Raw genomic sequence first — 15003 nt, 5'->3', positions numbered from 1 at the left:
AAAAATAGGGTTTAAAGCAAACTGATGCACAGTAAATTCAGGCCCAGATGCAGGACAACTTCACCACGTTTTCTTTCCTTTTTGTTCTATGATTGTTTAAAAAGGGTCCTGCTATTATTCTTTATACAGTTGCTTAGATCGTGAACTCACCCTTTTTCTTTTTCTTTTTCTTCATCATCATTATCTTTCCCATTTTTTTTTCTCCCCAAAGGTAAAATAATGTCTCCTATTTTTCCAATTGTACCCCTTCCCTTTTTCATCGATTTCAAGTCCAGAATGCACTTTTTTTTTCCTTCATGCAACATCATGTTTCTTTATTATATTGATAAAACAATGACCTACATATACGTACAATATATCATAAATTAACTATAAACTACAATCTAGCCTTGATAGGTTCCAATCGAAATTTGATTTCCCGTAATTTTGAACTTGTTGGATGCCATTGGTCAAACAATATTCGTAGTCGATCCAGTTGGTCACCAAACACTTGAATCACACGTACATCATCAAAGATTCCCCGCATAGCCCATGTCAAATAATAAGGGTTCAATCGTACTTTGGTATGAAATAATTCGGATTTCGCTTCGACCATCGTAGACGTCCTTGTCGTGGTATGATTTTCTTGATGATTCGGTAAAAGACCACCTAGAGGACTTGTGTCAAACAGGTAATGAGGCGCTAATTTGTAAACACTTGTTTCTTCATAAATTGTTGAATGTCCACCTTCCCAAGCATATAAATTACCCGCCAGTACGTCGCTAATATGTAACAACAATCCATGATCTGAAAGTCCAGCATTCCTTAGTCGTAGAGCGAATACAATCAGGTTGATTAAAAAATCATCAGGTGAATAAACATGTCCATCAATGTAGATAGCTCGAAGAATGTTGGGATGTTCGGTAGCGACCATAATAGCTGAATATAATGGAACCACCTGGTCTTGCATAGACCCTACTAGGATTGTCTTTACTCCTTGTTGAAGAATGTATGCCATAGCTTGTCGAAATACTTCAGAGATCTCACTGGATGGGTCCATAAATTCAAAAAGTTCTCGGGCAGCATCCGCTTCGAAATACTATATATATATTCCATACATATAAAAAAAGGTTGATTAGTTTATTTGCTTTTTTTTCTTTCTTTCTTTTTTTTTTTTTTTTTTTTTTTTTTTTTGTTCTTAAGAAAGAGATCACATCCCATTTGATCATACCTTAACAATAAGACTACCTTTGAGTGATGCAAATGGACCATGAGCAATACCAGCCATTGCCAATAAACATATAGGTTGTTTTTTAAGTTGAATAATCTTGTTCTGGATCAATCGATGTAGTAGGATTGCCGATACTGGTGTACCTTGAGAATGCGTTGTCCAAAAAATAGCATCGGCTGATTGAAGAGCATCTAACGTTGCAGGATTGTCAACCAAAAAGGAGTAAAGTTTTTCTACTCGTTCTTGCACCTTTCCTTCCCATTGCAATGGAATCAATGTCATACAATTCATAGGTAGGACCAAATCATGTTCTTGTTCAAAATATTGTTGAAGAGACTTTGCTGTTTGTTCACAAAATTTAGCCGATGTTCCTGTCGGTTCGCCCATTACACTGCGCACAAGCTAATAAATCCCTCAAAAAAAAAAAAAAGATCATGCAATTATTAGTATATATATATATATATTATATGTTGTGGTGATAGTAAAAATTTACCTTCGCCGGAAACCATCCATGCACACCAATAATCACAAATTTTTTTCCAGCAACAGTATCGGGTTTTGCCTTCATTTGTTTGATAATGCTTGCCACAAGATGTTGATTTTGATTGCCTATATCGGATGACTGGGTAAATATAGAATTGATAGCGTTGATGGCTTTGGAGAATATAGTTTGAGATAGTGGTGGCGCTGAGAATTGGGATGTGATAGAGGGTAAAACAACATTTCTTGTAGTAGCCAGTGTTTTGATTTCATTCTTAGTAGAAGTACTTGATGATGGCATCCTTTTCCTTTGATCGTTTTGGTTGTTATTACTTGATTCTATAATCACTGAATCTTGTTGAAGTATTTCCGTAGATAATGATGGAGGTGTTGAATTTGATGTAGTTTCCATAGTGGATGGAGTGGTATCATCAGTAGCATCCTTGTCGCTTTTAGTTGAATTGTCGGAAAAAAAGTAAGATCGCCAAGATGATCTATTGGGAATAGGGACCGAATCGATGCTTTTGTTGTTGGAAGTAATGGATGATGATGCTGAGGTTGATATTGGTGTTGTGATTGTAGTTGTTGAAGGTGTCGATGTTGATGATGATAATAGCGGTGGAGTACTTTTAGCTGAATGATCATTCACAGATAAATTGGCTGATATGCGTCTATGATTATTATTACTGGCGTCCTTGTTGTTCGAAGTATCATCATTTAAAGACTGTTCTACATTCGGTGTTGTACTTTTGCTATTCGTTATTGTTGCAGTTGGGTATCCAAGCCAATACCATAAACCCAATTGTGAGGATGAACCATTGGAATGACCAGAAGTGTTCTCATTCAAAACATCATTAGTTGTTTTATTTTGATTGTCGTTGCTGTCAGAGTTATTATTATCTTGGCCTTGTTGAGCATTGCTTCCACCTTGAATGACATTCTTCTTGTCAATGGTTTCCTCATTTCCATCGCTAGAGGTTATAATTGTATGTGAGACTACTTGTGTATCGGTGTTGTTGTTGATATTGACAGAAGATGAAGGAGAAGATGGTTTCCAAAGTCCTAACCACGACGAAGAGTTTCCTACAGAGGGGTTACTATTGTTATTGTTGGTGTTAACATTATTGTCGAATGAAGCGCCTCTATTTGCCGAGACAGGTCTATTGGTATTTTGTGTTTGGTGGTTGTCTGTCATGAGAAGTTATAAAATGTACTATTTTATATAATAGGATTGCAATAATATTAGATATACATTGTTTAGAAAGAGAGTATACAACAATCAATGGTGAAAAAGACAAAAGAAATTCACATGACGATGACTGAAAAAAAAAAATCCCTATCTCTCCCCCATCCATCGGAATACAAATCTTAAACTGTACGCGATTGGCTAAAATGCTCTTACAGTTACCATCTTTTTTTTTTTCAGGTACTGACAGGACCTATATGTCAACAGAAAATAATATCTACATCTCTCATGAATACTTGACATGGAATGTCCAATTAAGGCTTTTCCGTTTCATTATATGAAAGGTTACTAAAAAAGGATATAGGTTGTTTACATAATCTGTCAAATCAAATAAAGATTTGAAGTTTATGGGTATCCAAGATGTAATGCACTTTTACTTTTGACTAACAAAAAAAAAAATTAATGTTCATGATTAACAATGGATAAGAAAAAATATAATTCAATGGAGACATTAAATAAGACTGCATTATTCTTTTGGGTGGAATTGAAATGAAAGCATTCCATTTTTTTTTTTATTTAGAAAGATAAATTGTTTACAATAAAAAATAAAAACTAAAAAAGAGAAGTTGAAACAAAAAAACGTGAGATGAAAGGAGGATTCGAAAGAGAAAGGAAGGAATAACTATCTACAAAAGGAGGGATTGGAAAGGATAAGTAAGAGAGTAAATGAAAGTACAGGGTAAATAATAGTGACATAATAACAATAAAAAAAGGCATACAATTTGGAACTGTAGATAAAAAAAAAAAATACAAAGAAAGAAAAAGAAGAAATAGGGCATAGGGTATAAACGAGTGAGGGATATGTGTGTGTATGTGTGTGTGTGTGTTTTGCGTGTATAAGGAATAAATAAATAAAAAAAAAAAACTACAAACTAACAAAGAGGAGAACGTTGGAGTGCCAGTAACTTTCAAAGGCCATTTGAACATCATCATTGGAATTGATTGTAATAAAATCACCTTCTTCATCACGATATTTGAGTCGAAGGGTGCTGACAGGAGGTATATCACCAACGGTTTGAAGTTTCTGTTCCACGCGTTTCAACAATTCGGTATATGAGATTTGTTGAGGGACCATGATAGAGTATTTTCCTTCGTTGTACATCACCTTGACCTTGATTTGACCAGGAGAGAGAGTACCTGCTGCTGTAAGAACACGATCTAAATGTGATTGCAAAGATGCTGAGGTTTCCTTGTCCGATAATCGAGGTGTCATTTTGATGGGAGCGGTGGATTGTTTTGCTATTGTTGGATATTGCTCCCATGTCGTAGACTTTGACAATATTCCTTCCTTGTCGTGCCGACGGTTAGATTGAATGGTGGGACTACTTTGGGCACGTGAACGAGCATGAGGTTGCACGGATGGATGGCGATGCTGATGTATTTTGTCGGAAGGAGGAGGGCCAGTGATCTTCATCTTTTCGAATTCTTCACTTGTAGCAATAGCAAAATAATCAATTGATGGTGTCATAGGTTCACAAGGTGTTGACAGAATTGCGGCACCCTTTTGATGTTGATGATATACGTGGTGAGAAGAAGGATTTTCCCTAAATGAGGCATCCGGTGTCGAAATGTTTGGTGACACGCGTGACGAACTTGTTGGAGATGACGGGTTTGATGGTGGTGGTGAGGAAGGATAAAAAAAGTAATCGCCAGAAATATGTGAGTTTGGTGGTGATGTCTGATGGATCATCGTGTCACAAGCTGAACGTGGTAAAGGCTGAAGGTTAAGACCAGGCGTGTTTGATCGACCAGTGATGGGAGTGGTTGTTGCTGATGACTTAATTGCTGAAACATCTGAGCTGTTGTTTCTTCCAGTTTTGTTGCGTGTAGAAAATGTGTTGAGGAAATGTGTCGAAAAAGAGTTGCTTCGAGATCGTGATGAACCCAATTCATCGATGTCATCTTCAATAAAATCCACTTCATCCTCTTCGTCGTCAGGATCGATAAAAGACCAGTTATCACCACCACTGTTGCTTAGAGGTTCAGGTATTGAGGAATCCTTGAAAACGTTCAAATCAGGAGAAGAAGAAGTAGATGACGATGATGATGGTATTTTGAATCCTTTCTGCTTGTTCAAAGTCATTTCCCAGAGTTTGTATTGTTCTTCGTTTCTGAATTTCAATGCTACTTGACCAACATCTTGTTCTTTCCATTCTATGATCAAACTCCATTCACCTATCAAAATAACAATAATAATATAATAAAGTTAATATCAATATTTTGATCAAAAAAAAAAATATACAGTCTTATTTGTTTGTTGTGTTGTTTATATGATTACCATTTCCAGACATGTTGTGAAGGCATGTAATTGTACTAGTTTCAATGATTCCTCTTGGTTCCAATGTACCTCGTCGTCGCTTTTTGACAGAAATAGTACTTGCCTTGGTCAATCTACTTTTGCTATTATCTTTGGATTCCTTGAAGAGAAGTAAGCGGTTTTCAAAAAAGAAGACATGCATTTCCCTTTCATTGTTGTAAGCCCTCACAAAAATCTTGTCTTGTAGTAAAAGTTGACCACATTTATCGATAGAGATACCTTTCCAGTCATCAACACGATGTTTGAGTTGACCAACCATTCTTAAGTTTTCATGTTTTCGTTGAGTTTCATTCACCTTGTCAGCAACACGTCGCATTGATTCCAATCCGTCCATCATTTCAGATACAGTAGACCAATTCTTTTCTGTGCTCTTGATCAATTCATTCAATAGTAAAGGATATTTACAAATGCGTTGAATAGGTTTGATCAACAGAGATGGTAATTCATAAGTGGGATTGATGATGTCGCTGAGTTTCATCAACTTTGGCGCTTCTTGTACAACCAGGTCTTGAGCTGAGTAATAATTGGAACAGTAAGGTTCGTATACGGAAAAAGCCCCTTCCATTTGACTGAATAAAAGACCAAAATGTTGTTCTTTAGGATCATTCTCGGCAGTTTTTTCCATTTGAATCAAGAATCGACGTTGAAAATCCACTAAAGCATTGAGATTCCCAAATAGATAGTGCACGGTGTCTTGGCTAAGAATTCGTTGTTGCTGCAATTCACGCATATAATTCTGCATACAATCCAGACAAATAAAGTCCGTTAGTCCAAATCGTTCCAATAATAATAATAATAATAATAGTACAATTTTTTTTTTTTTTTTTTTTTTTACTAACCTGCAGTGTTTCCAAGTCTTGAACATATTTGCGCTCCGTCGCTAGTAATTCCAGAACAACCTTGTCGCGTATACCTTTTGGAGATGCAAGAGGACAGGAATCTCGACTAGAGCAATGAGAAGATATGATTCCTTTTTCTTCTAAAAGTTGAAGGATCTTTTGAACAGTATTGACAACCTGTATAAAAAAAAATAATATATTAGTATCCATTGCATTAAATCCGATATGCCTAAAGTATCACAAAAAGCCTTATAATTCAAAACCCGTACACAAGCATTGTTTTTTTTTTCCTTTTGTTCATGACGTGGAACACGTAAACTAGCCATCCACAACAAACATACAACATACATGTGAACTTTTTTTTTCCTTTTTCTTTTTTATTTATTTGTTTACCTTGACAAATCCATTGGTATCGTCCACATAGAGATCAGAAACGGTAAAAACTTCTTCTTCAGGAAACAATAATTGTTGACGGCAGGCGACCAAAAAATGATAGACATTGGCTTTACAATTGTTGAGTTGATTCAATTTTGGATTTGGATCCATTTTCAATGGTTGTTTAGTATTGAGAGCATTGAACAAAGTGAATAAAGGAGTACCACGACGACAAAGACAACATAATTTGGATAATGGGTCGTTACTAAAATCATTTGTTGTTTGAGTACCATCGGAAGTGGTGTTGACAGGTATCATAGATGGAGAAGAGGTACTTAAAGGCATAAGAGGAGGTGATGAAGTATTGATTGGGGAGAGAGAAGGAGAAAGAGAATCGTTTTCCATGTCAAGCCAATATGACATACCTTCAACAAGAGCCAACTTGTCCAATACTAGACGACAGGTATGATATAAGGAAGAGCCAGAAGGAGGAGTTTTTATTGAAGGTGAAGGAAGAGGCATAGTACATGGTGCTGGAGAAGGCGGAACTGTTGGTATTGCCCCAAGCGAAGGAGTTCTACGCTTCAATGCCAACGTAGACATGGTGTCAAATGTGGAAGGGAGTGGTGAATGTGATAAAGTGAAGGAGAAAGTAAATAACTAGAAACGAATATTTTATAATATATAAAAGAAGTATAGGAAAATATGGACAAAAGTATAAAAAAGGAATAAAGAGAAGAAAAAAAAAAAGAAAAGGAAAGAAAAGGAAAAGAAAAGGGGAAAAAAAAAGGAAACCAAGATACAAATATAGAGAGATCAAACCTCTTTTCAATGTCCGCATTAAACCATCACTAACGATGGGTTCTTCCAACATTTCTGTACCTTTTTTTTTTTTTTTTTTTGATCAAATTCAACCCCCCTCTTAAGACTTTCTACAGGTTTGAAAAACCAGTTTAAATAAAGGAAAATCAAAATTTCAAGAAAATCATATTTGGATAGGAAGGAGAATATATAATTATGAGTATGATGATGAATTGGATAGTTTACATCCGTTTTTTAATGATATTCTCAATTTGATTTCCATTTGTCTAAATCTTTTTTTTTTTTTTTGTTCCAAATTAGAGTGGAAAATATGTAATGTGGAGAGAGATTACATTGTTCATGGGGCCAAAAATTGGAATAATAATAATAATAAAAAAAAAGACGTGCGTTTAGTGATAAATAAATAAATTTTTATTCGATATTCCAAAAAGGTCAGAGCGTCATTAATAAAGTCAACAATAATAAAAAGTAATGTTTGTAACAAAAAGGGTATTTTTTTCTTTTATTTATTAATACAATATTTTTACTTTTAAAGACAAGGAATAAAAAAAAAAATAAAATAAAATAAAATAAAAAAAAAAAAGGAGTGAAAAGAAAGATGATATATATATATATATATATATATAAAGTTGTAATAAAAAAATATGATAAATAAGATTAAACTAAATTGACTATCAACCTAATTTGTGGTTACATAGAGTATAGATAGAAGCCACTGTAAAACAATAAGGAACGATCTTCTTGGTGACAAACCAGAAACCAGAATAAACCACATCATCCCGTAATAAAAAATATTCATCCTTGATCATTTTCAATTTGTAATTGTATCGAAGTTTCCGCATGAATTGAGCTGTATATAAAGATAGAGCCACAATCGCCATAGTTGTTCCACCATAAATCATTGCAGCTGGTACATTTTCCGTCACTTTTCTACTCCACCTGGGATGAGATATCAAAGCACCTAAACCACCCCAACAACCTGCAGAACTAATAAATTCCAAAAAATGTATATATTTCAAGTCGTTTAAATGACGCCTTTGTGCCCCTTGTAATGATTGACAGTCGTGTTCAAGATGAATCACAGGTACACCATAAGAGATAACACGTTGTAAGTCTTGAGGATTCGATATACCAGCTGCTAATAAAGGTCGATTTGGGTGGTTATCCATACAATATTGTACACAATTATCATTCCATCGAGTTTGAGCTAGTTCTAATAACCTCAATACGTCTAAATGATAACAAATATATAATAAATAAAATAACAAAAAAAAAAAAAAAAAAAAGTTGAGAAGAAAAATGTTATTTTATATAGAATCATACCTTTAGGTTCCAAAGGAGATAATTTTGAGGATAAAATAAAAGAAGAAGGTATATTAAGCATTATTGATGAACCATAGATGCTTTTATCAAAAAAGCAAATAGTGAAAGAAAAAAAAAAAAAAAAAAAAAGGGAATCTCATGTGATCAGAGATTGGTTTCCTTTTTGCTCATTTACTGGGGATTTCAGACTCCTTCAGGTGCTATTAGTTTTTTTTTTTTTTTTTTTTTTTTTTTTTTTTTTTCCTGTCATTTTCATTTCTAATATTCTCTCAAACTGCTAACTTTCAATATTATTATTACAAAGATAATAAATAAAAAAAAAAAAAAGCAAAGTAACGTTTAAATAAAAATAGTTATTCCTCATTATCAAACTTTTCTTTTTTCTTTTTTTATATTTGATACTCATGGTTTTTTTTTTCTATTAATAAGACATATTGTAGATTACTTCTACGACTTTTATACACTTCTTTGTCTCTCATCATGGCTCCAACAAGAGACGAGATAACCCACCGTCGTATTCATCCTTTACCATATCAAACGATCTTGGAAGAACTTTTATGGGGTAAACTTTTGAACATTTATTTATGATTTTTTACTATTGACACTTTTTATTGATTATTGTTATGGTTGTTGTCTAGTCAATAAAACTGTAATCGCAGCTTCATCTGCTGCTGTAGTTGGCGTACTTGCTGGTTATCCCGTAAGTATCTAATATATACTTATTGATAACATATGTATTGATAAATAAACATTTATTATTATGAACATTTAGTTTGATTCGATAAAAACAAGATTACAAACTCAACATTATGATTCGATAAGTACTTGCGTGAAACAAACATATAAGGAAGAAGGCATTAGAGGATTCTTTAGAGGTAAAAAAATAATATTAATAATGATATAAGATGAAATTAAACACATAATTATCGAATTTTTTTTTTATAGGGATCATTCCTCCTTTGGTCACTGTCAGTATCATTAAATCAATTTCTTTCTCAGTATACGAACAATCCAAGTCATTTTGTAAAGAAAGATACCCATTCTTTAATCAAGATACACTTGTATCTACCATGGCTGTCTCTACACTTGGAGGTTTTACTAGTGGTGCGTTCATTGCTGCTCTTAGTTGTCCTTTTGAGTTAGTCAAGATACAAAAACAGCTCGAATTTCTGCTGCAGGCCAGTAGTGTGTCAACTGGTGCCACCGTTGTACGATCCTTATCCGAGAATGATATACGACCCAGTTGTGGAGCAAGATCGACCATTAATCGTACTGTAGGGGCTGGTATGCCAATTTCTCCTTTGTCAAATCCATCCTCTACACAGGCATCAACCTCAACCTCAACTTCTCTTGTTGAACTACCTTACTCTAGTCATTCCAATAAACGATCTATGCAGCCTCCAATAACGGCATTATCAGCTCATCCTGCAACCATACAAGCATCATCATCATCATCATCATCGTCACCGTCATCATCACCATCATCAACAACATCATCAACAACGTCTTCACCATCTTCATCTTCTACATCACAAGAAAGATCATCACACTCACAATCGTATTATGCATCTTCAAAGTCATCTAACAATGGAAGAGTCTCTACGTCAAGTTGGGCATCAGCAAAGGAAATCATCAGAAAAAAAGGTATTACAGCTCTATATAATGGCTTTGGTCTCCATTTTTGTAAGTACAAAAAATAAATAAATAAAAAAAAAAAAATAAAAAAGATCGAAAATGATAGATCACTCACGTACTTTCTTGGAATATTGACATAGTACGTGACTCTGTTGGTACTGGTGTCTATTTTGGTGCCTACGAAACAACAAAATACTTATTGACAAAAAAGAATGAAAAAGCTGGCCCATTAACACAATTCCTTGCTGGAGGGATTTGTGGTATTCTTTGTTGGCTTGTTGTGTTTCCAATAGATTTAGTCAAGACTTTGAAACAAAAGGAAATCCTCTCACCATCTCCTCTTTACAGCCGTGTTAGTGATTGTGTTGCCAATATTGCACGTCAAAAAGGATATATGGGATTCTATTCTGGTATCTCTGTTACTTTACTTCGCGCTTTTCCTATCCATTCTTTGAATTTTTTGGTATATGAACAAACTCTCTTGTTGGTGGCTCGATTATCGCATCACGATCATACTGAACATTTATGACCTTTTTTTTTCTTTTTTTGTTATTATATTCATCGTCCTCTTTTTTATTTGTCATTCCTTTTTTTTTTTTTATACCACACTTCCGTTTCTTTTATTATTTCAATAAAAACCTTGTTTATTATTATTATTATTATCATGTTAATCGTACATGCGCATATCAATTGTTTCCATCAGTGAACGAGATGCATGATTTCCGTTTCATGGTCAAATCTCCAATGTTTATCACTGAAAATGTTTTTATTAAGATTGAAATTCTATATATTTATATTACATGATGATATTGACTAGACTACAATGAGAGAGTATAATACTAAATATACTAATGTTTGATTTCTATACGTTTTCCAGGCGTCCAGTCAATGATGGCACGACGAATATTTTCCCAGTATTGAAGTTGAATAGAGTAATCCTTGGCTAAATCCAGATCTTTTTCCAAAAATGCTTTCGATAACTGGTTTACTGTTTCCTTGATTTTGGCTATATAAAACAAGAAAGAATCAGTATGATTTCCATTTCTATTTTTTTTTTTTTAATTACCATCATTAGCTTGTTTGATTTGTTCCACATCCGCATTGGTTGCTGCTTCTTCTAATTCTTCTCTTACTTCCATCACATCCATCAAAAGCTCAGGATTATGTAATGATTCGGCTTCGTCTACTTCTACGCCTAATTGAGCAAGCATGTATTGGGCACGAGATAAAGGATCCTTGAGTGTATGATATGCCTTGTTCAATAAAGAGGATTGGATTTCAGCATACTTGTGTTCACGCTATTATCAAAAAAAAAAAAAAAAAAAAAAAAAGAAAGGAATTAACAAAAAGCTCTGTCAGTTTTTGTCACTGCTTTTTATCCCACTCCCTCTTAGTTTCATTTTGATTTTACCTCTGTAGCATTGGAATAACTATCTGGATGGGCCACTTGCTGCAATTTCAAAAATTGACGTTTCAATTTTTTGACATCCACATCAAAAGTAGGTTCAATACTAAAGGAATGGTAAAGACAAAAAAAAAAAAAAAAATACTGTTAACAGGATGCAATCTTAATTTCCAAAAAAAAAAAAACTACCTTTTGTCACCAGTACCAGCGTTCAATAGCTCATAAAAGTTGAGATCAGGTACAACAGGTTGGATTGCCCCACATTCGTCATTAGTACAACTAACAGCAGAACGAGAGGCAATGTGATCACATTTCCAACAAACCTTATATAATTTGTCGTCTTTTACTGTATTATTGTTGATTAAGGGAGAGGAATGGAAGTGAGTTGAAACAGTGGTAGACAAGGGTCGAAATAGTGATGGTTGGATATGTCGAATGGTATTGATAATACTTGTTTTCTTTGGTAAACTATATTGTATAAAATTATGTGTATAAACTTGAGTGACACCAAGATATTTGGTTAATGGACGAATATGTCGATGCATTCCAAGAAAGAAATATAATATAATATAATGGAATATATATAACAAGAAAAGAATTGGAGAAGAAAGTATAAAGAAATAGCTTTGGTCAATAACCTGGCTGCGGGATTGCAAGTCACCCGGAAAAAATCCAACCGAGATAGTCTCTCTCTCTTTCCCTTTTACTTTTTTCTAAACTTCTTTTTTTCTTTCTTATTTGAATGATAGCCTTACAATGGAAATAACTAGACAAGAGTTTACCAAAAAATTACCTTTGGTGAAAGAAGCAATAAACGAATGTGATTTTATGGCTATTGATACTGAACTATCAGGTAAAACTATTCTTGTATTTTTGTAAATCGAACCTGGTAGACCAAACGCGATCTTACTTTTTGCATAGTTTGAAACTCTTTTTTTTTTTTTTGACACGAATTCTCTATTCAATTATTAGGACTTTATCGACCAGGTACTGGAAAACGTATTGAAACTCTCGATTATAGATATCAAGAATTCAAAGAAGCTACAGAACGATTCACCATCATTCAGTTTGGGCTTTGTACTTTCAAATGGGATCAACCTTCTGGACGATATATCGCTAAACCTTTCAACTTTTATATCTTTCCTACAAGTTTTGCTGGTGGACGATCTCATCCAAACCGTGTCTTCCATGTACAGGCTCAAGCTTTTGACTTTTTGGCAAAACAGACTTTTGACTTTAACAAGGTACACCAAAAAAAAAAAAAAAAAAAAAAAATTGTCTTGGACTAATCATGCCTTTTTTTTTCATTTTTCTGTCTGCTGGGTCTATACTGGGATGTGTAATTGTATAGTGGGTATATCAAGGGATTCCATTTATGAACTTGTCAGAAGAACAAGAATTTATCAAGGAAAGAACAAAAATGTTTAATGATGAAATACCTGATATTCCTGTTGATGATAAGGAACTTGGTTATTTGAATGCAGCTAGGTAAAATATAACTTCAAAATAAATACTGATATATTGATATTTTGATTTATATAATTTAGAGAAAAGATCAACGCTTGGTTGAAAACTGAAAAATTGGAGAACAAGAATAACAACAATAATGATGGTGTCAACATTGAAACTGCCAATGGTTATCAAAGACGTATCATTTATCAAGATGTTCGTAACAAGTATGATAATAAAAGGATGTAATTGGAACAGAATGTAATTATGCTTACCACACAGTATATATTTAGTTTTGAAGGATTGGTGGCAGAAGGACGAAAAGGATTTATCAAGGTGATGCGTCTGAATGAAAAACAAAAATTGAAACGAAATAAAGAACGTGAAGAACTATATAAGGTAGGAAGAGGATGTAAAAAAAAAAAAAGAGAAATATGTTAAGTAGTAATCACTAAACCCTATTTTAATATATATATATATAAGAACGACTGTGAAAAAGCGGTTGGATTTCGAAAGGTGATTGACTGGATCTCTGAATCAAAAAAACCTCTCGTTGGACATAATATGTTTTTGGACATTTGCCATGTTATTGGACAATTCATACAACCATTACCTGATACCAAGGAAGAATTCAAGCTTTTCGCTCATACGGTGTTTCCAATGTAAGTATATTCTATTTGAAACTAGAAGAATATTATTTTTGTTGTTCACGGTCATTTTAACTTGTTCTTTCTCTTGGTTTTGCTTAGTATGATTGATACCAAATATATCGCTATCTCTAGCCCAGAAATAATGGTAAGTAAAAAGGAGTTCATTTTGTTTGAAACATAAGGATGAAAATAATTTAATTTTATGTTGTGTATATTAGGACATTACTAGTGCAACTGATCTGGAAAACCTACGATTCGAAACTAGTCGTAATATATTCAAGAATCCACGTATTGGTAAGAAACCAAACTATGAAGAAAGGACAAGGATAAGGATTGATAATGAATGGGATGTGAGCACTGACTCTTTGTACCTTTCTTTAGACGTAGATTGGGAATATCCTCGCTATCTTGAAGAAAAAGCTCATGAAGCTGGTTATGATGCCTATCTGACTGGAACTGTATTTCTCAAATTGCTATCCTATCTAAGTATGTACAATATATAGATTATGTATACAATATTGATGACAGTTTAACCTTTTTATAGATCCAAAACCAAATGGAGAGGAACAGAACGTTGGATCATTGAATACAGTGATCAAACTTGAAGAAGAAATACAGCAAGATACTGTGATTTGTGAAAATTCAAATGGTGGATGGGATTGTGAACCTGATGATGATGTAGATCCTAAGTGGACCATTGATGAAAACGAAGTATACAACTATGGATCAACTCGAGTAGAATTATTAGATAAACATGGTGATCCTCTTCCTCATGTGGCAAAATTATCCAACAAAGCAGTCATGGTGCGATCGGCATACCGATACTTTGATTTTACTCAACCAGAAACATGTAAGAAGAGAGTGTAGCAACATAAACAGAATAGGCATAGATGTGATCTTTACTTATGTATGCTGATATTTGTAGGTTTTATCAAACAATCGAACGCAATAGTGGTACATAGAAACAAACAAGCATTGTTGGACGACAAGGAAGTGGAAGATATCTTATCTACGTTTGGGCAATACATTATGGAAGACATTGATGATAATACAACGCTGGTGGTTTATGATCGTGTATTAGCTGGCAAGGATACTGTGGAAAAATCATTGTTAGAAAAATTCAAGTCTGTTGCTGGTGCTACCATTTCTGTTGAAAGTATTATTGATTACTTAGATTAGATAGTTTTTATTTTGTATATATTAATGTTGAAATAAAATGAAAAAAGGGATATCTTATCACAAAGGATATGAA

General features: G+C 33.8%; 4 protein-coding genes across 4 annotated transcripts; 1 reads left to right on the top strand and 3 right to left on the bottom strand.

Moving 5' to 3' along the window:
* Positions 1 to 376: 376 nt before the first annotated feature.
* BX664DRAFT_266778 (uncharacterized protein) lies at positions 377 to 1778 on the bottom strand (the record flags this gene model as incomplete). The annotated part of the gene is made up of 3 exons (XM_051540923.1): positions 377 to 1078; positions 1211 to 1612; positions 1704 to 1778. 3 exons carry the CDS (start codon positions 1776 to 1778, stop codon positions 377 to 379), a joined length of 1179 nt encoding a protein of 392 aa, XP_051398594.1.
* A 2023-nt stretch (positions 1779 to 3801) lies between these two features.
* Positions 3802 to 7070, bottom strand: BX664DRAFT_300963 (uncharacterized protein; the record flags this gene model as incomplete). The annotated part of the gene is made up of 6 exons (XM_051542367.1): positions 3802 to 4361; positions 4437 to 5111; positions 5215 to 5989; positions 6093 to 6269; positions 6486 to 6801; positions 6889 to 7070. 6 exons carry the CDS (start codon positions 7068 to 7070, stop codon positions 3802 to 3804), a joined length of 2685 nt encoding a protein of 894 aa, XP_051398593.1.
* Positions 7071 to 7892: 822 nt separating this feature from the next.
* BX664DRAFT_338735 (uncharacterized protein) lies at positions 7893 to 8696 on the bottom strand. Its single transcript, XM_051546491.1, has 2 exons — positions 8613 to 8696; positions 7893 to 8520 (listed from the first exon to the last, which is right to left on the bottom strand). Exons 1-2 carry the CDS (start codon positions 8671 to 8673, stop codon positions 7964 to 7966), a joined length of 618 nt encoding a protein of 205 aa, XP_051398592.1. The 5' UTR covers positions 8674 to 8696; the 3' UTR covers positions 7893 to 7963.
* A 986-nt stretch (positions 8697 to 9682) lies between these two features.
* BX664DRAFT_266058 (ribonuclease H-like domain-containing protein) lies at positions 9683 to 14930 on the top strand (the record flags this gene model as incomplete). The annotated part of the gene is made up of 15 exons (XM_051540882.1): positions 9683 to 9983; positions 10209 to 10295; positions 10388 to 10710; positions 11871 to 11954; positions 12430 to 12505; positions 12625 to 12896; positions 13004 to 13140; positions 13200 to 13328; positions 13395 to 13500; positions 13585 to 13763; positions 13851 to 13910; positions 13981 to 14045; positions 14133 to 14237; positions 14314 to 14601; positions 14677 to 14930. 15 exons carry the CDS (start codon positions 9683 to 9685, stop codon positions 14928 to 14930), a joined length of 2466 nt encoding a protein of 821 aa, XP_051398591.1.
* Positions 14931 to 15003: the final 73 nt, after the last annotated feature.

Source organism: Halteromyces radiatus (genome assembly GCF_025201355.1).
Source record: "Halteromyces radiatus strain CBS 162.75 chromosome Unknown BX664scaffold_6, whole genome shotgun sequence".
Taxonomy (NCBI): Eukaryota; Fungi; Mucoromycota; class Mucoromycetes; order Mucorales; family Cunninghamellaceae; genus Halteromyces; species Halteromyces radiatus.
Note: the sequence above shows the minus strand (reverse complement) of the source record. Positions and strands in the feature narration are given on the sequence as shown.

Coding starts and splice junctions, on each gene's coding strand:
- BX664DRAFT_338735 (XM_051546491.1), bottom strand. CDS start 8,673: ATGCTTAATATACCTTCTTCTTTTATTTTATCCTCAAAATTATCTCCT. Junction 8,521..8,612: donor ATCTCCTTTGGAACCTAAAG/GTATGATTCTAT, acceptor GTTATCATTTAG/ACGTATTGAGGTTATTAGAA.